At 42.8% G+C, this 26,334-nt stretch overlaps 1 protein-coding gene across 2 annotated transcripts in view; it reads left to right on the top strand.

The window, feature by feature from the left end:
* Positions 1-19,573: 19,573 nt before the first annotated feature.
* cacna1g (calcium channel, voltage-dependent, T type, alpha 1G subunit) overlaps positions 19,574-26,334 on the top strand; it is a 258,783-nt gene continuing 252,022 nt past the window's right edge. The window contains exons 1-2 of one of the 2 annotated variants that reach the window (XM_044179327.1): positions 19,574-20,045; positions 20,683-21,000. In XM_044179327.1, coding sequence (XP_044035262.1) covers positions 20,690-21,000 — 311 coding nt within the window. In that variant the 5' untranslated portion in view covers positions 19,574-20,045; positions 20,683-20,689. The remainder of the gene's footprint in view (positions 20,046-20,682; positions 21,001-26,334) is intronic. The other variant, XM_044179328.1, reaches the window with a different exon arrangement.

The following is a 26,334-nucleotide window of genomic DNA, read 5'->3' on the forward strand; positions in this document are numbered from 1 at the left end:
TCCTAGAAGGGCTTTACTGTAATTAGGGAGTGACTCATGCAGGTTTTTATTCACTATTTATTTATTTATTTTTTTTTATACTTGTATCCACTCATAGCTGCTGATGGGCTGAGACACAAAGAAAAATAGAAACAAAGTGGAGTGAAGAAGAAACAGAGTGAGCACTCTCTTTTCATCTGCCTCTCTTCTGCACTTCCCATAGATTTATCATGTGTTGCCAGGCCCGGTTTGTGTGGTGGGTTGGGAGGTAACTAGAGCGATGGAGGCTGAGGGGGAACGGGGCAACTAGTTCATCATGTTAGCCTAGTTAGATGAAAGCAGAGAGAAAGAGATGCTCATTAAATCCTTCCTTCCCCTCTGCCCAACTCTACTTTTCCCCGTTTTCCTCCCCGGTTCAGTCCTCTTCCCTCTTACTCAGTGTCACAGTTTTGCGTCATGTTTGGCGAGAGAAACATAAGCTGTTGCACAAGACACCCGGGTAATTATAAGCTTCCTGTTGCTCATTTTCTCCTCTTAATTGGAATCATTGTCAATACTGGTGAGAGGTAGAATCTGACATCATTGATGTCTTATGTGATCATTATTGGTTTGCCAGTTGCTGAACCAAACTGCCACAGACCGGTGCCAGGCTGATTAAGAATCAGAAATACTTTACTGATCCCCGAGGGGAAACGAGGAATAGAAGTACTAAGCAACTCAAAATATAATACACTATAATACAGCTAAGATAAATTAAGGAATAAAGTGGATATAAGTATAAAAGCCAAAATAAGTGTAAGTACAAAAGTGGATTTACAGGTAGTAATAGTGCAATAATGAGTACTGTCAAGTTAAGTGTAGTTTTTTAGATTATTATGAGACGGTGGATATTGCACAGCAGTAATAGAAGTATGGATAAATATCAATAAATTAAACTGAAAACAGAGAATATTGCACAATTATTTCAAGTATTGCAGAGATGTTAATGATCCAATGTCCAGTTTAATGACTTAGGTTCATACAGACTGACACTTAGAGGGAGGAGTTAAAGAGTTTGATGGCCACAGGCAGGAATGACTTCCTGTGGCGCTCTGTGGTGCATTTTGGGGGGATGAGTCTTTCGCTGAAGGTACTCCTTTGTTTGACCAGCACGTCCTGGAGCGGGTGGGAGACACTGTCCAAGATGGCATGTAGTTTGGCCAGCATCCTCCTCTCTGACACCACCGCCAGAGAGTCCAGCTCCACGAAGTTCCACTTAAAGGTGAGGGGTAACAGAGTGTAGGGTCAATGTGGATAAAAATATCTTTATGCTGCTCTTTTGTGTGGTATGTTTATTGGTCTCTTTATGTTATCTAAACTATATTTACTGTAGTAGTATTGTTTTATGCTGCCTTCCTGAACAGGTCTCCCCTTAAAAGGGGGTTTTCTCAATGACGCTTTCACCTGGTAAAATAAAAAACTCTGTTAAAATGGTCAGTTTGTTCATGCAGCCAGCTGAGGTGAACTGAAATCAGTGTCGTAGCTTTACACGCATGCACAGTGCCCGCACACACACAAACTCCAAGTATCCATGCCTGTCTTCATGTCCGAGCCCTTGACATTTCCTTGACATTTGATGACATTTGTGGACACATGTAAAACTAAACTGCTGGATTTGAGAGTTTATCAGAAACGGAAGGAGAATAGTGATGGCCAAATGTCAACAGGCTCCGGCCATCTGTTGTTATGGCTCCAGCACTGAGGTGAAGTGCACTGTGGGACAGTGTGACGGTGGTCACTTCTGCTGTGTCATGGCTCAGAGTCAGGTTGCTGCTTTGGGGGCTCCGGTCTATGGCTTCGTAGACACAATGAACTGGACACTGTCTGAGAAGGATTAGTCGTTAGAGTCCCTGAAAACTTTTTCTAGTCTTAAGTATTTGTCGATAACTAAGTGTTTCTAACTAAATAAGCGTCCATCAAAGGAAAAGTTTGGAAAAATGCATCCTTAGCTATTATCTATTAAGAGTTTGTAATTCAAACACTCAGTTTATCTGCTTCAGATTATTGATCAGATTTGATTGTCAGTGGTCTGGAAACATAAGCAACCAACAACACAACTCATCACATTTGGTGTCAATATTGCTAAATCCTGATTGGTGGTCAGATGTATGAGACATTACTTTTTTAAGAAAATCATGGACACACACACACACACACAAATGCATAGAGCTCTCAATTAAAATAACCAAAACTGTTATGTAACTTTGGCAGCCTTTTGCCATTTTCACTTCCAAATACTTTTGGCTAGTATGGGGGTTTCTTGAAAACCTTAAAGTCTTATTGCCTAAATGCTCTCATCCCATCTGACTTCATTTTTAGCAGTGTTGCTGCTTTCCCAGATCTCAACAATGAACTTGGTGAGTACAATGTTATTATCACCAATAGATATATGACTATACAGAGGTACTTAGGTTTGTTGTGCTTTGCCACCTTGCATCACTACATCAGTGCTGTAAACAATGGGGGCAGAGCACTTTCTACTGGACAATGTAATTCAAACTACTTTAAACACATTTTCTGTAGTGCACATTCTCTTTACATATAGGCCAACATATATGACAATATCAATATCCCTCCTCCCTTTCCTTTCTGTGCATTGCACTACAATCAGCAGACCGACATGTTTATCATTAGGTCTCTCAAATACAAATGAAAAGCCAAGACCTGGACCAAAATACCAGCAACCAGATTATATTATCCATATTACTGTGTGTCTTTATATTCTACAAATACAGCATGTGGTCAGTATGTTTCCTTCTGGGTTGAATTCACATTTCTGGAGATGGTGAAAGTCAGGTCACCATATCTTCTGTGCATCATGATGATGTCATATTTTGAAGGACAATGATTCATACAATAACAGTGAAGTTGCAACAAACTGTTGCATAGTAAACCTAAAACAATTTTCATTAAATTAAATAAATAATTGAATTAATTAAATTATGAATTCAATTGCATTCAATAGTCTTTTAAGCTGTTTAGCTACCTGATGGTTTAAACTGAGAACTCCTCATAATTCTGACTTCAGTAGGCTAATTTTCAGGGAGAATTGTGGAAAAATTGAGTTAAAAAACAAAACAAAAAACGCACACTTGTTTCCTGTCTGTACAATCAGCTGTAACCAAACCATTCACAGTCTATCTTAGATTTTTTTTGCTCTACCACACCGTATTCATTTCTCTGTTTGGAAATAAAAACATCATGCTTCAGGAGCTACTTTTAGGAGACAGGCAGTTGCTCCCTGGCGGTTTTTGGATGAAGATGCAGAGTGACGACTGATTTCCACTGTATAAACTTCAACTTAATAGCCGACCAGTTTGGTGTGTACAAAACCATAGAAGTCTGTGTACTTCTGCAAGAGCCTTGTGCTGGTGGCATGTGATTGAATTTAAGTATCTACTCTGGATAACGAGTGCGTAATTGCACATCGCTTTGAAATGCGCACCACTTCCTCAAACGAGTTAGAATGACATACCGGCCCTGCTGCCTTCAGATGGCTGTAGACATGTAATTCCAACTACGATTGCATAGACTGTTAACCACTAATGCATTTTTATTTGTTTCAGTTGCCTGACAAATGAACTAGCCTACTAGAGTTCAGAGGCCAAAAGGGCAGGTGCTTGAGAACCACCTGGGGTCTATCTGTGACACCTGGCAGGGCTGAATAAAACTGGGCGGTGTGACAGTCAGTCTCTCTGCTCCTTCACATGTCAGCACTGTTAAGAGGGTCTGGTGAATTCATGCCATTGACCAATTTCAAAGTTGAACTCTATGCGAAAGCACAGTGCAAATTTGCTTTGCTTTAATGGAATCATTTTGCAGCAGGTCCATTGAAATGAATTGATTAGAAAATTTGCTTTTGCAAATGCTGGTTGTGACCGAGCCTCAAGAAGGTAAAAGCAAAGCAAGCACATAATGTTTGAGTAAGGAGGAAAGACAGAACGGGGGGCATCAAAGGAACAATCAGAAGAATATTCAGCAGCAGCCAAAGGAATATAACAACTGTTACATGTGTACACACACATGCTGCCTGGCATCATTTTCAACTTTTGATTGCTAAAGTCATTTTAATTGTAGAGAAGTTAATGTACCATAGCCTTGCATGCAAGCCCCATACAAGATTCCTTATCAGCAGCAAATCACCTCAAAGCGACATTCCTTTCAAAAGTTCCTCCTACACTGCTGGTGAAATTGCAACCAGCTAGGCCTCTCTGATGGAAACGATATTAAGAGATTTTGTATGACAGATGCCGAGACAGACGATGATTGTTAACATATGGAGCTTCCTGATTCAGTCCCGCTGTGACTGAGTGAAAGACCAATATAGACACTCAGCGTTGCCAAATTCTTTAAACAGCCTCACACCCACTCATCATGAAGCTTAGATATGGTGAGAAGGAGCAATGATGTTGGAACAGTGCGACAAGGAACAACTGACAGGGGACATACGCATATGTTTTTAGCCATGCTGGTGGCATGGCCCTAGGGATTGCACTGTCTGTGTACCAGAGTGAATTATCTCAACACCCATTGGATGGATTGCCAGTCGGTCTGTCTGTCTCGGAAGATACTGCCCAGAGAAGGGTGTTGCAGGGGAGTGAATGGTATCTGTAACAGCAGAGTCTGGATGGATAAATAAGTGGAGGATTAGCTAGATAATGTGGATAAACTAAAATTGGAAAAAGGCACTCATTCACCTTCATTTCTTTATGAAGGTGAATGAGCGGCTGTTAACATTGAAAATATTGACTTACTTTATGATCCTCGCAAGTTGATGTTGATGATTGACCATCTTGTTAAGTCACAGCAACCCCGTGAGTAGGATCTGTCACTAGTGCAAATAATTTCAGTAGCTTTGATCTGTCTTCGCAGGAATAGGTGGCCTCGCATTGCACAGAATGCAAGCAAACAGCTTCTCATTAAAGCCGAACCCCTCTGAGATTTACTGTTAATTTCTGCTCATACATACGCAGATAACAACTTTGATGTTCTGCGAGCGGCGTGTGGTGTATTGATGATTTGATTACTGCTGCATTTCCATTGACTGGCTGTCATGCTCTACAGCTGGGATGGCTTGTGTAATGAGAAGACATACTGTAGCTTACACAGATAAAATCACTTCATTGCGTAGGGTTCACTGGAGGTTTGTTTCCCAACATCAACAGGATGCAATCATTCACACTTTATTGAAAATATCACTTTGACTGTATATTTTGAGAAGTGTGCTGCTGTGTGGTTGCCAGGTTGTTTGCATGTAGAGAATGGATGTTTTAGTCCAAGCAGTTTGGATAGAGGAAACTACTATTTCTCTATAAAACATAATAGGCTTTTTTATCAGCCACAGCCACTTGGGGGCAGCAGAACAAGCTGTAAACAACATAACACACATAACACAACAGTGACATAGTATCACCATATATAAAATTGTCATTGCCCATAAATTGCCTATTTCCCATCCAGAACCTGCCACCAGACTAAGATGAGCTAAAACGCTCAGTGGACCAGCCGGGAGCTGCAGAGGTGTGTGTGATAATTCTCTGTGTCACTACCAGCGACCGCTTGTCCAGGGATAAGCTAGTCAACATCCCACATACTTCCATCGAAGCGTAATGTAAATCGCGTATTTGCGGAGCTTGTCTCTCAATCACACGCTCTCACACTTGTCAGGTGTTTGTCTGTTTGAGCTCCTCGTGGCATTCGTTGATTTTATTTCCTCCATGGCGGTAAAACACGTTACAAGAGATGTCAGAAACTCCTGTGGGTGAAACTGGGCTAAACACTTTTAGAGATGACTAACTCTAACAGACACACTATCAACGTACTTGATGAAAGTCACTAGCCTAGCAACATTAAGGTTACAAACAACCCCTAATGCAACATTCTCTCCATTCAAAAAGAATATCTGATGTTGTGAATATGTAAATGTCTATACAACCCTTACTTTTTCAAATGTCATTTCCAGAAAATGGCTAAAAATACAAAAATAAGACTCAGATTGGAATAAACCGGAATTATCCTTTAAATTCATGTGGGTATTTGCACTGTTCTACCAAGTTACACACACCCTTAATTTCATCAATAACCCATTACATAATAGCTGCCATATTTAATGACAGAACCAAGGCATAAACCTTAGCAGGCATGTCACATCTGCAAGCTACTTCACAGACTCCCGGCCCCTTAAAATAAGATTGATAAAGTAGAAGTGGAATTCCTTTTTGATGAGACATCTAAACTCTAAACAGCGTTGTGACCACAAAGAACATGGATAAAAGGTGCAGATCATTTTTCTTCTGGACATTTTGCAGCCGAGAGCGAACACTTGCGTGGCTTCTCGCTATTGTGGCCGTAACTCTCTCCAGACCGCTGAAAAAAGCCGAAGGCCAGCCACATTGTCGACACACATACACACAGCCATCTCTGTCTCCCTCTCTCGCTACCTCTCTCTCTCTCAGGTTAATGAAGTGCGACCGTTCTGACAGGAGAGACCTGCTCAGAAAACCCACAGAGGAGCGGGTTACACCCTCCAAAGAAAACAGACACACATGCAGTCAGGCATCCAGGAATGCCTCGACTCAGTCTTTCTATCTGATGGCATCAGTCCTGGGTGTGTGTATCTGTGTTACAGGCCTGAGTTTTCAGTGGCTTCTCCCACGAAACGATACTGCATCTGTTCCCCTGGTACCACTCCCCTCCTTCCCTCTGATCTGTGTCCAGATGACATTCCTGTCTGGCCAGCTTCATCACAGTCCCACGATGAATGAAACAGCCTCATTTACATAATAAACTGCTGGAGCTGGAGACGCAGGAACGAAAGGAAACCCACTTGAACTCTAGACGCCCATGTGAACTCTGTGAGACACCATGTGTTTGTTGTTGTTGGAGTGAAAAGGCCACATTTACTGCGCAGATCATTAAAGTATGTGAAGATATTCATTTTTATTAGATAAATCGAGTTTAGCATCCTTAGATGTTGTGAGATAGACAAACATGTATTGGTGAAAGTCATCTTAGCGTCATTGTTTTATCTGTAAGATATGATGTACTGGTGAAATTAGATTTAGCTCCACTATCTTTGTGAAATAGAAAGTGTAATAATAATAAAGTTTCCAGATAGTTTTACCATCATTCGATGACTATTTTACTGTATCTTGACAACTTAAGTGGAAGACACACTGCTGCCCCTAGCACCGACAGGAAGCGTCAGTAGTCTTCATCCTCAGAGGAAAATGATTGTCTCTACAAAATTATATGACAATCCATCCAATAGTTGTTGAGATATTTCAGTCTGAACCAAAGTGGTGGACCAACCAACATACCGACATTGCAACCCTAGACCCACGTCACTAGTGTGGATAAAATGTTAGGGACCCCCTGACCTTTTGTCTAGTGCCACCATAAAGTCACATTTCCCCCACTGATCAGTGTGTGGTTCATGAGAACATTTCTTGAATACAAAAGGCCATTTGCAGTGTGTATTCATGCTCCCCAGAGGATGACTCCCCATGTTTTGGGTTTTAATGTGAGCTTTCCCCTCAGGCAAAATTTCCACTTGTACGCAAGAAATGACAAAATCTAACGGGGCCAGACGCTGTCAAGTGTATAAGCTCTTGCCTTTCCTCTAGTGCCAGCATTAGCAAAAATACTTCATTTCTAGCCCCTCAACTGATTTCACAAGAATTTCAAAAACTGTCAGTCTGTTTTTTGTTTAGGTCAGAACTTAAGGGGTGCAATGAACATTACAGCTCTCAGGGGCTGCTGCCAGTTCTTACCGTAATACCAGATGAAATGATCTATCTATATTGCTAAATTGGTCTGGTAAATGCTATCGTAAAATAAATAAGGAAATTAGCAAACTAGGGTTATTTAAATCGACACAACCAATAAGATCAACATTACTTAGAAACACTGCGCAGCTGCATACACCCGTGGGCCGGATCTGGTAGTCACGGCTGAGTTCCAGCAATGTGAGCAGTCATAAGGTAGTTTTTGAGTGAGTTTCAGCTTGTTGCTTAATGGGCCAGATGTGGCCAATACACAACAGCATGACGGTTTTAGGGTTAGTTGCGATGTGTTGCAGACGGGTCAGACATGGCCCACACAGCACTGGTTTACTGGTTTGTGGCTGAGTTTGGCCTATTTGTATTTGATCCACGTACGAGCAATACACAGCACGCTAGGTCTCAAGTAAGTTTCAGCGAGTAGCGCGTGCGCAATGTTTAGAGCTCTTTTTTTTAAACAAAAAAAAAAAAAAAAACATCTACAGTAGGTAATGCCTATATGCTCTGATGTTTAAGCTATTACTGGACACTAATCTTAAATTGCCATTTTATTATTTTATCACTATATTATTTTATTACATACTATTTTTGAGGTGATAAATAGTAGATAAAGAGGAAAGAAAATATCAAGCTGAGTTGCCCCATCTAACCAAGAGTGTAATTGGTGGCCCCTGCTGGTTGAACCTGTGCGTCTGAGGGCTCATCTGCTGGCCCCTCACAGAAGGCTTGGCTGGACTCAGCGGTGACTGCTAAGTAAATACCACTTTTCAATCTAAGTAAAAAAAAACAAACAAAAAAAACATGTCATTAGTATCTTTGCAGTTAGCCAAGCCAAGTAACTTGGCTAACTGGAAAGCTTATCAAAGCACCTAGCATAAGTGTTTAGCATCAGCTTGTCTGGGCTAGATCAGGTAATATTAGGCAAACCAACACATGTTAGTGTAAAACTGTGTTAAGATCAAAAGCCTGATTAATTGTGTTTGATATGCATTAATGTTGAAAGTGTGAAAAATGTCTAACTTGTTCAAAGGTACATGGTACATATAACTAGCTAGCGGCTGAACTGTAGTTCCCTAGGTTCCTCATTATTGCAAGTAAACAAAAATGCTGTTTCCTTAACAATGGACGTGTGAGATTATTTCATTGGTGAGTTAATGAGTTAAAATGTGTATTTGGATTTTGTTTTCCAATTCGTGTTAGCTGAAGGAAGCTAGATTTTACCTGAGGTCAGAAGTTGGTCCACATTGTAGAGGTGACATTTTGCTCTGTAACAGTTACACCAGTGGGAGTAAATATTGAATCTTTACGCAAGACCTAGTTTGTGTGGTGCAACCTGTTTTCATTTATTAATGCGTACATCTTATCTAATCTCTTGATGAACACTTAATGAACTTATGAACAGCTGGTGCAACCAGCTGCGGAACAGCTTCAATGCACCTAAACATTTATTTTCCAAGACTCTGGAACTCTACTGGAGGGATGAACTACATTCTTCCAAAAGATATTTCCTCATTTGGTGTTTCGATGATGGCGGTGGCGAGTGCTGTCTATCATGTCGGTCCAAAAACTCCAAAAGGTGTTCAGCTGGGTTGAGATCTGGTGACCGTAGCATACGATTCGCTGATGAACTATAATGGCGAGACATTTGGAAATTGAATCACTTAGAAATGTGTACATGTCCACAGACAGCAAGGATGCTGTGTGAAGCAAGGAGTCTCTTCCCCCGTTCTATCTATGTTTCTTTCTCTCAATTCAGTTCACTTCAGCTCATCTGGGCTTTATTGTCATTGGGAAACAGATGTTAACGTTGCCAAAGCATGTGTGAAATAAAAACATATATAAACAGAATGTGATATTAAAATATAAATAGATAAGTAAGATGGGATAATAATAATAAATTGTAGACTTGCAGTTAAAATACAAATACAAAAAGTGAAAACTAAACATTTTTTTATGAGAGAGCGAGTGCGTGTGTGTGTGTGTGTGGGTCATTCACTATCCCTCAGGTTGTGACATGTTAATATATATTGGGCAGCAAGATCTGTCTCCTTCTCCCAGGAGTATTTTTAATTTTGAGATCTGAGATTACAGAGTTGAACTTGTTAAAGTAAACGTTCCTTATTTCATTGAATTGTAGGAGGAAGTGCATCTCTGGCTCAGCCTCACCTCTCGAACAGTGGTCACATATTCTGTTTTCTTTTGGTTGCCAGAATTTTTGTGTCTTCCTTTTTCGACTGCCAGTTTGTGGTCGCTGAGCCTGTCCTTGATTAGGTTCTGTCTCTGCTTTCTGTCTCTGACAGCAGAGAGATATTCTGCTAGTTCATAATCTCTTTTTAGGGCCAGATAACATTCTGATCTACTTTGCTTTTAGTTTCTTCTTTCCAATGTTCCAAACAGGTTTCTTTACATTGCGTTATAATTTGGTTTACTCTGATTGGTGTTTGGAAAGCAGTGCTGTTGTGAGACTGTGTGTCTGAGAGGGGGCAGTTAGTCTCAACACCAGCTGACATAGGGGACTCTTTTCTGGGCTCAGCTCTTGGGTTTGGAGGGCTTTGGAAGGGAGGGTGTCTAGGGGGATTTTATCAGGATTTAAGGTGATTAAAACATTTGAGCGCTCTGCTTTGAATGTTAATTATCAGAGAGTATCTGCCTAATTCTGCTCTACATGCATTTGTTGGTGTTTTTCTGTTTACGTGTAAAATGTATCTGCAGAATTCCACATGTAACGATTCTGTTGGATGTTTGTCCCAGCGGGTACAGCTATGATGACTGAGTGGACCCCGTACTTCACTACCAGACAGCGCAATGGGCTGGATGACACTGTTGAATATTTTAAGCCGAATTTGAATTTGAAAATTCTAACATTTTCTCTTAATTGCATTTAAAGCTCTTCGAGCTTTTTCTTTTAGTGCATTCCCTGCCATGTTGACACTCCCTGATGCTGTTGCTGGTTATACCAAGGTTGGTATAACTCTCATACTGTGTTATGATATGATAATTTATGATAAACTGGTATTTGTTCTCCTGTTATCTGGGGCATTTTTTGAAAAATCATGACATTAGTTTTCTTCATATTTACTGCCAGGGCCCAGTTCTGACAGTACTGTTCTAATATGTCCAGCAGTTGCTGTCGTCCTTATTCAGTAGGAGACAGTAGAACAAGGTCATCAGTGTAAAACAGAGACTTTACCTCTCTAGAGAGAGGCCAGGAGCCGCAAACTGATCCAACTGAACAGCAAATTAATTTATATATACTTATATATATGGTATATTAAATAAAGTCAGGCTTAAGTTGCAGCTCTGACGAACACCTCTTCTCTGGGTGAAGAATTCAGTTTGTTTGTCTCCAATTTTTACAGCACATCTATTTTCCAAATCCATTGCTTTACCCAGATCATACATTTTGGCCCCATACCACAATGTAGAAGTCTGTAATAGAGCCCTTTGTGCCAAATAGAGTCGAAAGCTTTCTTGAAGTCAATAAAACAAGCAAATATCTAATCATTTTTTGTTTGGTGTACATGTCTGTTAATTAAAGTTTGAAGGGTGTATACTTGGTCGGTGGTGCTGTGTTTTGGGAGGAAGGCAGTTCGATTTTTATTCAAGATGGAGTGTTTTGTCAAGGAAATCTCATATTCTTTTATTTAGAATACTACAGAATAGTTTACCTAGACAACTGCTGACACAGATGCCACAGTAGTTATACAGTCTGATTTGTCCCCACTCTTATGAATGGAGATGTCCAGGAAAACATCCTGACGGTAGTCTGACTCACTCACACACACACACACACACTCCTCCCCAACTCCTACACTTTTCCATCATTCTAACAATTCAAAACACCCACCCGAGCCATCACGCAAATGAACATATTGATCTCCCTTTCAGTCGCTCATTTCGTTTGGGGAAATGGCCCCACGCTTTTATTTAATCTTCACAGGGTAACATATATACAAAAGGCTGCCTGCCTATTTCTGACGTGCGGGATGGAAACATGAGCGTTTGGCCAAACACGGCGCAGCGGGGAAGGCCGCCGAGAGGCTTTTCAACCACGTACGGGACATAAACACCTTCGTCTGATGAAGAGGACGTGGCCTGCTGCTGAGGCTGAGGTGGAGCAGGGAGAGTGTACTCACGTGATCACAGAGTGTGTTCTCTGCGTGTCTAAGTGAGTAGTTTGTATGCTACACTGTGTCAATTTTTGAGGGACTGTTTTGTCATCTGGTGTACGTGGATCCATTCCTCGGGTCTATATTGTGTGTATCTGTGTGTGTTTGTGTCTGATAAGGTGTGTCTGTGTGTATTAATGCATCTGCGTAGTGTGGGTGTGTGGACACGTGATAGGCAGGTGAACAGGCTGCTTGTCAGATGCAATTGGCAGGTAGCAGCTTTAGATCATTTTTTAGGTCAGAGGTTTAGAACACACACACACACACACACACACACACACACACACACACACACACACACACACACACAATGTCAGGCTTCCTTATTGGCACTGTCCTGGTAATGAAGGAAATGTTTCTCCTTCTCAAAGACAGTTTTCAAACTTAACAAGAGTAAGTGTGTGTGTGTGTGTGTGTGTGTGTGTGTTTTCATTGTATATGAAAAATGTGTGTCCAGGGTTAGTCCGTCTGTCAATATGTTCGCCCTGTGGGAATGATCGATTGCCGTGATCGCTTTTCCTTTTCCTGTGTGAATAGGCACAGCCAGCTTTTAACCCACATAGCCAGACTGCGGCCATCAGTCTGAACGGTTGACACTTGCCCTGTGATTTCTCCTATCTCCTCCTTTCACCGCCTGTTAGACAACATCATTCAGCAGCTGGTCGGATGAGGACGAGAATGGTCTTTGCTGCATTAAGTAATCCTCTAATCAAAGAATTTACATGTGCAATAATATTTAGACATGATTCGAGTTGCTAATATTGCGTTTGTGACTTGATGTACAACAGCCTCAGTGTGCTGCTGACAATGCTCCAGATAAGCTATTAGCTGCTAGCAAGTCTTGCTATCCTGAGCACACAAAAACGTTTTTCAATGCAAGCATTTCGTCTGTGACTCAGTTCATGTACTTTAAATGGTGCATACTATTCACAGATAATGGATAATAATAGAGCAATTATATGAATCCAAAATATTGTAGCAGCGTAACCCGGGCACATAATCCATTTCTAGGATATTATATACATCATCTCCAGAGTAGTTTTCTGTTTATTCGTGTATGCAGTGATGTTAATAATTAGGATTATACAGAACATGACCCAGTATCTGGCAGTGTGCATGTAAACACATTAAAATATTTCTACAACATGCATATACATACACTTTTAATTTGAATAGGCATGACACACACACACACACAGGAATTTACTTACATGAACAGAAACACACACCCTAATCCAATTCTCCCAATGTTTTATTTACCCTCTCTGGTAGTTTTGGTGTAGTTTTCCGCACGTTGGAAAAGCGGAACTGTCTCAGTATAGCCATATAAAACCTTCTATGCCCTTAGCTATTAGTAGCACAGGCTCCAGAGCGGGGCCCCGCACAGCACTGCCTCACCCCAGGGATAGCAGCCTGTCCTGGGTTGACTCGCTAAGACCCCCAGTGGGAGCACGGAGCTCTGTGGGAGCTGGAGGACGCTCAAAGAGGAAAAAGATGAAAGGCAGAGGCGAAGAGGGAAGTGCTGAGGGCCCCTTCTGTTTCTCCCTCTCGTTCGTTTCAACTTTTTCCTCAGTTCGGTCTCTGTTTTGTCATGTTGCAATAGCAACTTCTTGTTGTCAATTTACGTTTGTAAAAAAAAAAAAAAAAAAAAAGCTGTTTTAATTAGGTTCAGAGGGGGAGGGGGGAGCGAATCAAAGAGAAAACAAAAGTAGAGTGTGGATTTCCCGTCTCAGCACCTATCTATTAGTCATCATGGCACAGCGTTGCCGAACTACTTCTCGTTCCACCGCTTCCTCTTCTTCTTAAGCTTGTTCTCCCTCTGTTCGTACTCCTCCATCTCTCTGCTTCTCCATCCTACATCTCCATCCTCTTCTGCACCCTCTTTTCCCTTCCTTTCCCTTTGCTTCTACTTTGGATACCTTCTCCTTCTTTGCTCTTCCTCCCTTCATGCACCATCCTCTTCTTTGGTTCCCCTTGTTTCCCTGCCTCCTTCTTCTCTTCCTCTTTCTTTTCCTTCTTTATCCTAGTTTATCTCATATTCTTCATCTTCATATTGCCCATTCACTCTCCTCTCCTTCCTCTTTTTCTTTTTTTTGTGTGCCTCCATGTCATTACAGGCATATAATTTATGAAGTGTTGAAAATGTTCCTCTCTGAGCTGCTCTACTCTGTAACCAAGGTTACCAACATGTGAGAATCAGTATCACTGAAATCACGTGTGAGTTTTAGGTGGGCAAGCAGGAATGGAAAAGCTTCAGAGTCGCAGCTTTGTATAGTCTGGAGTCTTGTGTTTAACATTTTTCAATTAGAAGTGATTTTTGTTTATAAATGACTGATTGTTGTTGACCCTCTTCGGGCTCCCATAACACGCCCCCACACACACACACGGACACACCACATGAGTCACGCGGAGTTCATTGTATTACTGTATTGTTTTGGATTGCATGTGGGCTAAAATAAACTGACATGCTCATTTTCTTCTATTTATCATTCAGCAGATAAATAGAAAAGTGAGACCAGAGGCAATCGCCTCTTACGCCTGGTTGCCAGCCCGGCCCGACCCTGTCCAGCAGCCTCGTCCAGCCATGTGAGTGTCTGTTTGGTTATTGAGGGGCAGTCAGACCACAGTCCAGCCATATCCCTGCGACACTATTATGATATACTTAACACCAGCATTCTCTATATTATCATTACCGTTCTCATATTTCTTACATTTACGATACTGTTCCATTTGCTTTGACTGTACCGTATCACAGCATGCTAATGCAGGACTAGCTGAGTGTTAAACTCTCAATAAATAATAACTAAGGATGTTTTTCTTCTGAATCTAAACTTTGATTGTTGCTTATTTAGTCGTGAAAATAATGTAATAGTTACAGTTTCAGGGCCTTCAATGTCCTATGTCAAAATATTATCAATTGCTAGCTCTAAATGAGTGCAGGTTTGCTGGCACTAAATATAGGAATGAACACCACAAAGTTAAACAGCATATGTGAATAACAACTTCCTGGATTTCACAGCGACCACAGAGATCATATTCAGCTTCAGCTGATTTTATTGAAAAAAGGAAACCAGCTTGACATATTTCAACATTTACTATATACCACAGTACTACATTTGTTTTTATCATTGGTGAGGAAGCTTTGCTGAAGAAAGAGAAAGACAAATAGTCTTTGACTACTTGTAGTTTGGGGTTTCTTTTTTTTTTTTTAGTGTAGATCCTAGTTACAGAGAGGCTTTATAAGCCTAACACGCTGAAATACAACCATTAAAACTCCCGTGGCACCTTTGGGAGTTTAAACAAACAATTCTGATTATCATGTCATTGATTCTCCAAAACTCACAAATCCCAAATTCAAATTACGTAAGCATGTTGCAATAGTTAAGCATGACAGAGGATTGTTGTTTGCGTGATATTTAACCTGACACAACCCTTGCATCTGCTTCACTGCGTCACTTTTAAAAAGAAGTAGAGGTCTGATTCAAATTCCTTTTTAATGGTTTGTGACCTCCTATGTATTACTGGTTCTCTTCATGACAACAACAGCAATAATTAGTTTTTACTGTCCCTGTGTGACAGGATGAAGAGAATGGACTTCTTATCTGGGTGCTGGGCAGCGAAAGGAACTCGGGGCCTGTATACAGCAGAGGTACAGTAAAGTGTTAAGTGATTGGACAGCCTCCTGTCCTGTAGTGTAAAGGGTTAACTGCAAGAACAATGTTGGAGCAAGGAGAGATAGGATGAGTGACTGATCAATATAGTAATTACCTCTTCTGGACAATCCTCACTCCTAGAGCCTGTAGAGGGGGAGGACTAATGAGGATTCAATAACAGGGACGTGCAATCACACACACACATCAGTACACAACAGTGCACCATTGCATGATAATCAGTGATTATCAGGCATCAGATAATTCAAATAGCAATGAATGCATGGATAGAAATGGTAATGTACAGATAGTTATTCCTGTAGACAAAGTCTCTTCCTCTGCCCCATCACAGGGGAGGTCAGAGGTCAGAGCTTCTGGAGCTGGTTGGGATTCGGTGTCATTTGCTGACATGAATGTGGGTCGTCTTTCCAACACAGGGCGACCCTGCTGCCAGCAAAAGATAATATGACCAGAAAACATATTATCAATGACACTAAGGAAACAGTTTGTGAAAGCTCCAATGTCATGTAAAGTTTAGGATATGGATGTTTGATTTGAGTTTTGATCTTTCTGAAGATGGTGCTAGAATTACCAAGTCATTACAATTCATCCTGTGAGGACCATGAATGTTGGTACCAAGTTTCATGGCAATCAATCTGATAGTTCTTGAGATATTTCAGCCTGGACTGAAGCAGTGGACCGACAGTGCCACCCTTACAGCCACGCCGCTAGCATGACCAGAAGTAACAAACTACTGATAATTTTGCTAGACCTGTTAAGTTTGTCCTGTGTGTGGCACCAGAGGGTCTTTACAATACAAAAGGGAATTTCATGGCAATTATTAGATTATGAGAAATCATGTGTGTGAAGTGGCCATTTTGGCCTGAGGATGGTACTAAAGAACAGCTCATGGTGTCATGGTACAGCTGTACCATTCCTAGTGTCTCTGTCTGTTTGTCCCCTGTTGGTTCCCCTCCTGTGTGTGTCTGTGTGTGTGTGGGTAGGTGGGTGCTGGGGGCGTGGCCTCCTGGGAACTGCCAATCAGTGACTGACACACCTGCTCCCCATCCACAATCAACACCCGGCAGTATATCTACCCGGCTCTTCTCACCAGTCTTCGCCAGATCGTCCGTTTACCCAAGTGGTATTACGCCTCGGCGTCTGACTATTTGAAACCTAGACTAACTCTTTGAAACCCTGCATTCAGGTCCGTTCTTCTCACCTGCCTCCAAGTTGCCCACCGGCTTCCAAAAATTACCTCCACACTCCTGGTTCCTCGCTGTACTTCCTAATGAACGGAAACTAACTACTTCACTCCCTCTGTGCTGGTCGTGCTTTTGGGTCCAGCCACGGTGTACCACAACACATGGAGTGTCCGAAATTGAAATGTTTCATCCTCTCGGCGGTATGAATTTGACCTATGACCTTTTACTTACACTTAATGTGATTTAAAAGGAGTCTGCCAAATAGATTGTATTATTTCTAGTATGCAAGTAGACATTTTTGGCTGATGGTGGTGCTGAAAGGAAGGTCAGAGGTTCCCCATAAAGCTTAGGATGCATCCTGTACATACATCCTGGACATTTGACATTTCAGGGATGCCCAGCCATTAGTTTTCAGGATACCTTTTCAAGGACCAAAGTATTGGTCAGTGACAAATTTTTACCTGTTGGTGAGAAGACAAAAGGTTAGGGGTGTTCCTCAGGGAACCGCAAATTATCATATTTTATGGCAATCTGGCCAGGAGTTGGTGAGATATCTTGCTTTGGACCAAAGTGCTGGAGAGATGAACCGACCAACTCGCATTACCATCGTTATTGTTTAATAAAGCACAGCCATTTGTTTTTCAATCATCAGATGTTTTCTATGTCCCTTCTTCCCCCAGGCACACACATTTCTCTGCGTCGCAGAAGTCTTCATAGTGCTGCAGGTATATATTGGATCCTCCTGTCGACCAAAGAGATGCGAGTCACTGATTTTATTCATCTCCTCGGTATCAGGCTTTCTCCGTCAGAGAGGTCTGTCATGGTGGTCAGCTGAAGGTGAGCAGTAATGTATGAGCAGTGCTGCTGGTCAGGAGGCCTGCAGAGTAGCCATGACAGGAAGTTTTCCCCGGAGAGCTGAGATCACTCAGTCTGATAAATTAGGGTCTTAGCTCGAACTGGCCAACTCTAACAAACATCATTCATCAACCACTCATAAAAGCTCGCCTTGGGAAGTGTTCATGGGCACTCAGTGTTGAATTGCCAATGCTTTATTCCATTTTATGAATAATAGATGCATAATTGTATTACTTATTATTAATGAATGTTGTATTTGTACTTTTAGGTGTGCTTCACCCAGAACCTGGTCTTCACTGTGTTCTACTTTTTCTCTTATGTATTCAGAACCGTGCCTCATTCCTGCCTAATAGGTACAAGCAGTGCTGGATCAATATGTTTTAATGGGTACTCTGTTAAGATAGTACACAATTAAAGTAATCAGCCCAAACAAGGTCTATTGACAGAGGCTGTAAAGATCTGCGCTCTCATTTTTTCTCCCTTTGTCTCTTCCTCCTGTGTGCACATGCAGGTGCTTTTTTTTTTTTCAGGTCATGTGTGCACGTGTGATGCTGTCTTCATGCTTTCGCAATGAGCTATGTGTAAACAGCCCAGGTCATTAATATCTGCTACTGCACAGAAGCACTAGCTGCGACAGTTCCTATGAAAAAGAAATTGGTCTTCCTCAATGATTTGCTCCTGCTCTCAGATCAGTGATCATACAGTACACTGTAATGAAAATAAAGTACGTAATACAAGGCAGTGTAGGGAGTACTGTGCTGAGACGGTATATGTGCGTGCATGTGCACCAGACTTGAAGAATCCTTAAAATACAAAAGATAGAGGTGCAACAGGGACAGCACTGTAATTCAGAGACATTATGTCACTTAAAAACTACAGAGTGCAACTCTCTGCTCTGCCTCAGGCTGTATTACTCCCTAAACCAGGTGTAGGTACTCTGGGTGGGTGTGTGTGTGTGTGTGTGTGTGTGTGTGTGTGTGAGAGAGAGACAGAAAAGCCTGGGGAAACATCTTCCCCTAGTGGCGACCAGAATACATGCCAGAGCACTCCTCCAGGGCCTGGGGTCCCCAAATCTGGCAACCAAAATGAAAAAAAGAATCTCCCTATTTATATTTATATTTCATTTCATTTTGTAATGATTACATAAGAATGATGAATTTCTGTTTTTCTTTTATTTTGTTGAATTTCCATAATGACTGGATGCCAACTGTTCATTCTCTGCTAATTGGATAGTCTGGCAACTTTTCCCCTGGAAAAATTCCCCATAATAAAGCTCTGCACCAATCACACAGCGATGCTGCTAGATGCCATCGCTTCCTCGCTTCTCATTGGCTGACATTTGACAATAAGATTCCAGCTGTTTCACCCCCCCCCCCCCCCCCCCCTCCCCGCTGTACAACTTAGAGCGACACATATCTCAGCCAATGAGGAGGGAGCTCCAAGTCAGGCCGCGCCGTGATTGGTGCGATTGGCGGTGGGCGCTCGTTGGGCGGAGAGTGAGAAGTTAGGATCCCCCATCCAGCTGTGTGAGCTTTGCTGATGGACGGAACCGACTGAATACAGTCTGGAGGAGACAAGCGTGAGAGCAGGAGCGCCCGGTCGTTCATGTGTGCAACAATGGAGAGGGGTGGTGTTTGTGATATTTAGAAAATATCAAAGGTCGTCTCTTTGACGCCTGTTTGTGCTGAGCGACAGGACGCGCAGCAGCATCTCCATGGATCTTTAAGACACTGATGCGGGATATGCGCTGAAAACCGCGTGTGGATGCAACGAAAAGTACTGGATTCATAATTTGAAGGGGAGAAAACAGCGGAGGAAAACGCGGGAAACGAATAGATCACTAATTGTCGTTATTTCTCCTTTTTTTTTTTTTGTGGGGTGGGGTTTGTCCATCAGCTCTGTGGAGGAGGAGGAGGAGGGAAGCAGAAAGAAGTTTGTGCTCGGCGTTAATATTTTTACCTGCAAAAGTAGACACACATCTCACGCTTCCTTTTTTTTTTTTTTTTTTTTGTCTTTCTTCTTAAATCTCAAACGGGGGATGCTTATGAAGTGTTGCTGAGGCCCCTGGAGAGACTTGGACACCGGAGTCCGGGGCGCACCGTGTCTGTAGAGACGCAGCAGCACACCACCTGGAAACTATACGGTCCGCCAGACGCACCAAACCACCAAGACCCTCTCCTCCCTCTTCTCCTCCCTGTCCCTCTCTGCTTTATCTCTTTCCTCCTCGTCTCTCCTTCTTACCAACCGGGCTTTGTTTTTTTGTTTTTTTCCCCCTTCTTCAGGCTGCTGTGGACTTTATAGCCACGACAAAAACTGATCATGCGATGACTGAGCGCGCTTTGGGCACATCTACCGAGTCCATTACAGGTAATAAATCGAACGGAAAGATGCTCCTGCGCTCGTTTAGAAAAATAACTGCAGCAAATCACTTCAAAATGAACGTATTGTCGATAGATAATTGACGAAGCTGAAGTTTGGAAACGGATTAGAACAATCGCAGGCTGTTGTTGCTGATGAGAGAGAGATGTTGGCATTGTTTTTGATGAAAAGGAATGCGAGCCCCTCTTGATTTTTAAAGGCTCATTAGGAGCTCCATTCTATTTACCAGCTTATGGCAGCAAATATATGCTTATTTAGTCGATCTGTAGCCATAAAAAAAAAATCCGTTTTGTATCATTATCCATTATTTAAAAACAATTGAATGCAATCATTTTTCGATGAGGTGTGCGCATATTTTCCTAAAGTAACCCCTCCACCGCCACTGCTCCCTACTGTTGCCTGTTCCTACAATATTTACATGTAATGGTGAGCATATGTGCAGCAGGATGTTTTTCACTATATGAACAAAGTTGGTAGATTTCAAAATAAAAATCAGCAGATTTAAATGTACATATTTTCTCGAATTCTTATAATGCGCTCTGCTCTGACTGCTGCGGACACTCCAGCATTTCCAGCTATATTTACTGTCTCTAATCGCATGTTTATGCTCGCATTTTGCTTGCAGGAGGTGAATGATGGCTGAGGATGGGGGAAATCTCTCCGGGGTCCCCGACGCCAGGGGCTCGGAGGGTCGCTCCTCTCTGCCGAGGACTTTCATACGGCTCAACGACCTGTCCGGGGTCGGGATAGGAGGCGGGGAGCGCGGCGAGGTGGTGGTGGAGCCCGCGTCCCCGGCGCCTGACGGGATCTCTACAGCCGGAGAGGAGGCGTCGGCGAGCGGCGAGGAGAGCCTGCCCTACCCCACCCTGGCCCCCGTGGTCTTCTTCTACCTGAAACAAACCACCCGGCCTCGGAGCTGGTGTCTTAAGATGGTCTGCAACCCATATCCTTTTACTTTTGAGACAGTTGTCTGCTCATGCGCACATGCGCGCGCCTCCACCTGTGGCAGGTAAGAAACACCTGCTTTGGCTGAGCAGCTTTCCCAGTTGACCTCAAGGGTTAATGAATGACCACAAGACCTGGAATCAAAGAGTAAGCACATGGCCTGCATACACACACAGATTTTGACATGTGGGTGTGTGTGTGTGTGTGTGTGTGTTTCATGTTCTTCTATCCCGGTGGGGACTTTAACCTGAATGCACACTAACCCATGGGGACTTGTGTCACTGTGGGGACAAAAGTTGAGGTCCCCACGGGTAGAGACTGCTTTTTGTGGGTTTAGACTGGGTTTCAGGGTGCAGGTTACTATGAGGTTAAGGTTAGGCGTTTAGTTGTGATGGTGAGGGTTAGGGTCTAGGGAAGGCATTATGTTAATGACCGTCCCCATGGGGACAGTGAAACAAACTAATGTGTGTGTGTTTTGCCCCTACTGCCCACATGCTCTAGCTTTACCGTTCCCACTTCTTGTTCCGATTCCTCTGAGCCAGTGGTAGCTTTTAAACGATTATTCATAACGAATGCGAGTGATGAAAATCTATTGACCTCACATGAGGTCAATAGGCCTACAGTGAGGGGCTGCTGATATAATTAGTTTATTGATACACACCTGGAGTGGCTGTTTACTGAGTGGCCACCTTTCCTTCAGGGTGACTAGCTGCGGAGGGGTGGAGTCTATTCAAGTCACAGAGCCTTATTGAACCATTCCTGCCACTGAAGTGTATTATTGATTCATAAGTGTACAGACCTGCGCTGATTCCCTTCTCTGGAGAGGAGGAAAGCAGGAGGGTAGGCAACGTGTGTGTGTGTGTGTGTGTGTGTGTGTGTGTGTGTGTGAGCTTTTTGGTAGCTGGATGTTAGAGAGAGCTATGGGAAGGAATGTTTCCTTGGCTGATACTGCTGTGCTCCGGACATTTCAGCCTTTGTTTTGTCTCATAGGTGCTGTGTGTGTGTGTGTGTGTGTGTGTGTGTGTGTGGGTGTGTTAATGTCATTCGGATTACCTCTGCTCCTTCCTCCCCTGTCTGCCTCCCTCCCAACCTCCTCCGCCTCCCTCCATCCATCCGCCCCTTCTGCCTTGTCTGTTGCTTCACGCCGTAACTCTCTCGCCCCTCTTCCCTCATCACTGTTTTAATTGAGATGCTAAGTAAGCCTGTCCTCCTCTTCCCCCAGGAACATTGTCCGTGATGCTGCTCGCACTTGCTGCTTTTTTTACCCCAGCCGTTTTCTTCTGTTGTCCTCCTTTCATCATTCTTTTCCTTCTTTATTCTGTCTTGGTCTCCCAGCGATCACAGCTGATTTCCATGTCTGTAAATGTCAAATCTTTAAAGGTCTTACAAATAGACTTTTTTAGCAGCAGGGGCACATGAGTCCCCTGTGGCCCCTCAGGGAGCAAAGGCGATCCTTGATACTATTATCCAAGTCAGGGGTTCTCAAACATTTTCATTTCACGGACCCCCCACTGGGACCTCCACATTAGGGCAGAACATTCCTGTTTAATAAGAATTTGACCCTGTGCCTTTAGATTGTATCTGTGAGTGAAATTAGTGAGTTGGGAGGATTATTTAATTGGTTCTCATTTAGTTTCACTATTTATTATTGCTCAACTTCCTGTCCGTTCTCAGATTTATGTACAAGATTCCAGTTGGGGTGGTTTGGAACTGAGAGTCACAAAGTGATTAAGCTCATATGATCTTATCGTCGGGCTAGCTGTTTTGCCACTCACACAGTAATGTGGATGATGTCGCACCCCAGTTGTTCACTTTCTTTAGTGTGAATTGGAAGTTGGTGAATCACAAACCAATCAGGGATGGAGGATAGCAAAAGCTACCTGAAAATTTGCACATAAGTATCAATATGATGCTGTGCTTATAAAGTTCTCTAATTCCCAAGTTATACAGTGTTGCTAGGTGTACGATAATTATCGCATTTGTACGATAATTTTGCCCTTTGTACGATGGATGATCAACAGTTCTAAAAACCTCTAAAAGTAGGACAATTTCTACATGTCATAGTTTCAGTTTTTTTCCATATTAGTGAAATGGTAAGAACTAGGGTCATTTTCATTATAGATTGATCTGCCAATTAATTTCTCAATTCATTGTTTGGTCTTTAAAATGTCAGAAGGAAGAGAGAAAATGCTCATCACATAAGTTATGTTTGGCTTTTTAGCTTGGAAAAATGATTTGACAATTGATGGAATGTTTAAAATGTTGCTGATTCATTTTCTGTCAATCGATTAATTGTTTCAGCTGTAGTAAGAACCAGTCAAATCGGCTCCATCATGTCAATTATTCATTACAGAAACCTGACCCAGGATCTGCCATAAATGATCCAACCAAAGAAATCTTGTGAGGCGGCCACCGTCACTACTCACAACCTCTTACAAACTCTCTGTGATGTTTTCCACAGCTTCCATTCAGTGTGATGTAAGTGTCAACTGATCTGTTTTGTTATGTTTAATTTATGATACTAAAATGCCCAAACCTGTAACCTTTTTGCTTATACGCAAGGATGCATAGTGTGTCCTAGCCTGAATGCTGACCTACACCCATTGCATCATCCATGGATGTACTGTGAACTGCGTCACAGACCTTTGGCACAGATTCAACTTCAGGTTTTTTTTATTTATATAGCGCCAATTCATAACAGAAGGTATCTCATTGCACTTTTCCTGTAAAGCAGGTTTAGACCGTACTCTTTATGGGGGCAGCAGGTGGGCCACAACCAAAGATCCAGTCTCTGCAGCTCCGGAGGCGGAAATACCTGCTGAAAGCAACAGAAGGATAGAGGAGAGAGACGAGAAAGCACAAAACCACGGGAGAGAGATGTCGCGTTAGTAACATGCAGTAATGGGATAAAAATGTATACAGATGGAGAGGGAGAGGAGGAGAGAGGAAAGAGGTTCATTTATGTTGCAAACTCTGTTGTGGGTGCGCCGCAGTCTGGATTGAATGTACGATAGTTGCCCTGAAACTGGATAATTCTGAAGTCTTTGTACGTTTATTTGGTTTTCGGCACCTTCTTAAGCATCCCCCATTAGACCACGTTGAAGTCCTACCTGACATTAGGTTTTTTTTTTGTCTGATGGCGGCTAATTCTTTTCAAGTCGAACAGGGCGTGTGGTTTGACATGGATCTTTTGGATGTTTTACAGACCCTGCTTAGTAATGTACTGAGGATTTGAACGTATTGAAATGAGTGCTGGGTGATTTGTGATGATGTTCCTCTGTATGTGTGTGTACATGCGTCCCCAGGGCAGTAAGGATTGTGTTTAGACGTTCCCTGTCTTCTTGTTTGCCCTTTAATGTCTATCTGTAACTATTTAGGAAAAGGTCACTGCTTCTGCAATGCACTGTAACGTTACTGAGATCAATCTGTCTCTATGCCCCCTGCGTGTGTGTGTGTGTGTGTGTGTGTGTGTGTGAGCACTCCGTTGCATGAATCTGTGCGTACACTGATGCTTTAAGAGCAGATGTTTCTTTTGCTATATTTTGAACCCTTCCTCTCTTGATCCGTGGCCCTCCTCTGCCGCTGTCTCTCTCTCTCTCTCTCTCTCTCTCTCTCTCTCTCTCTCTCTCTCTCTCTCTCTCTCTCTCTGCTCTGCCTTCTGGTTGGAGAATTAATCCTGCAGTAGTCTCTCTTTCTCCTGCTATATATACATCCAGAGCACGCCACCAGCTCTGCTCTGCTCTGTCTGATGCTGCAGACCAACAACACAGGAAAACCCGACTGATCTCGGGGCCAGAATCTATTCTAAACAGGCATATCCTCGGTAAGCCCCCAGCCTCAGGCCGCCCGCGGCCATTTTCAGCAGTCTGAAGTAATTAGGACCCCTGGATACTCGCTGAGGTATTTAGGGTCTAATTGAAGACCCCTGGGGTGTATGCTCTGAGTGATGTTTTGCCCGGCACATTGCCTGTGTGAAATTCCCTCTGCTGTTTTTGCTAATGATTCCTGCAGAATCTGTGTATGATAGAGAGCTTTTGTGTGTGTGTGTGTGTGTGTGCGTGTGTGTGAGTGAGTGAGTGAGGTTGTGTAAGCAGCACACACATACACACACACACACATACACGCCCTTCCACAGGACTCCCGTAGGTGTCTCCTCTCTGGCGGCGAGCTGGATGTTGTGCCAAGTTGGAGGAGGAGGAGGGGAGTTTGGGAACGCGTCCAGCGCACTCTATCCTTTGCTCACACTGATTTAAGCAGAGGATTACACGGCCCCGAACAGTGAGGGAGGACACCTGGCCAGGAGAGGTGTTTGTCATCACGTTGAAAAGCCTCATTGGAAGACCGACAAACCACTTGCGCTCAAGGGGGTGGAGGGATTTTGCTGAAATATGCTACTGATTTTGTTTTTCCTTCTGTTTCGCTCTCTTGCTCTATATTCAGCAAAGCAGGCTTTCACATTTGTTGCTCGTTGTTCTGATGCGTCTGTCAAATAATGGAAGCCGAAGCAAACACTTACTTAATCAGCAGAAAATGTCTCCTGCCCTCCCCGTCGCCTATTCGCCCCTCACCCCTCCTCCTCCTCTTGTGCTTCTCTTTTCTCCCGGACCCCTCGCTTTTTTTCCTCCTCTGGAGTTAAAAGCCTCACGTTGGCTGGAGAGTGAGGAGGGGTGTGTGTGTGTGTGTGTGTGTGTGTGTGTGTGTGTGCCATCTCCGACAGCCTCCAAAACCAGTAGAAGAAGAAGGAGGGGAAAAAAGAAAGAGAAGAGGGGGGGAAAAAGGAGAAAATAAAATCAAAACTCAGTTGGAGAGCCGAGTGGGATTTCAGAGAACATTTTTATAGAAGTGAAAAAGTAGGCCTGTACCCGCCATCAACTTTACTTTCATATTTTCTCCCTCTGCTCCCCCACTCTATCCCCCCTCTCCCAGTTCCATGGAGAATTTCAGACATTTCCAAATTCTTGCAGTTTGAGAGTTTGATCCTCATTGCGAATTCTATCTGAACTTTCTATCATAGGTGTGTGTGATCATGTGTCTACATTTTAGAAGATGCATAATATGTATGTGAGTGTGTGTGTGTGTGTGTGTGTGTGCTTTCTTCTATATTCTCTAAATGAACTGAATCTGTATGTTCTCTTTAACTCATTGGGAGTCTGACATGAACTCTGCTTATGTTTAAATAAGTAGTCATTTACTTAACCATGCAAGGCCAGTGTGTGTGTGTGTGTGTGTGGTTGGAGGGGGGGGGGCGAGACGACGACTTTACTCTGTGATTCATGTGTCTCGCTGAGCATGTGATGTGACTTGCATGTATTTTGCATGGAAAGTGCTTGCC

The sequence above is a fragment of the Siniperca chuatsi genome, linkage group LG20 (genome assembly GCF_020085105.1).
Source record: "Siniperca chuatsi isolate FFG_IHB_CAS linkage group LG20, ASM2008510v1, whole genome shotgun sequence".
Taxonomy (NCBI): Eukaryota; Metazoa; Chordata; class Actinopteri; order Centrarchiformes; family Sinipercidae; genus Siniperca; species Siniperca chuatsi.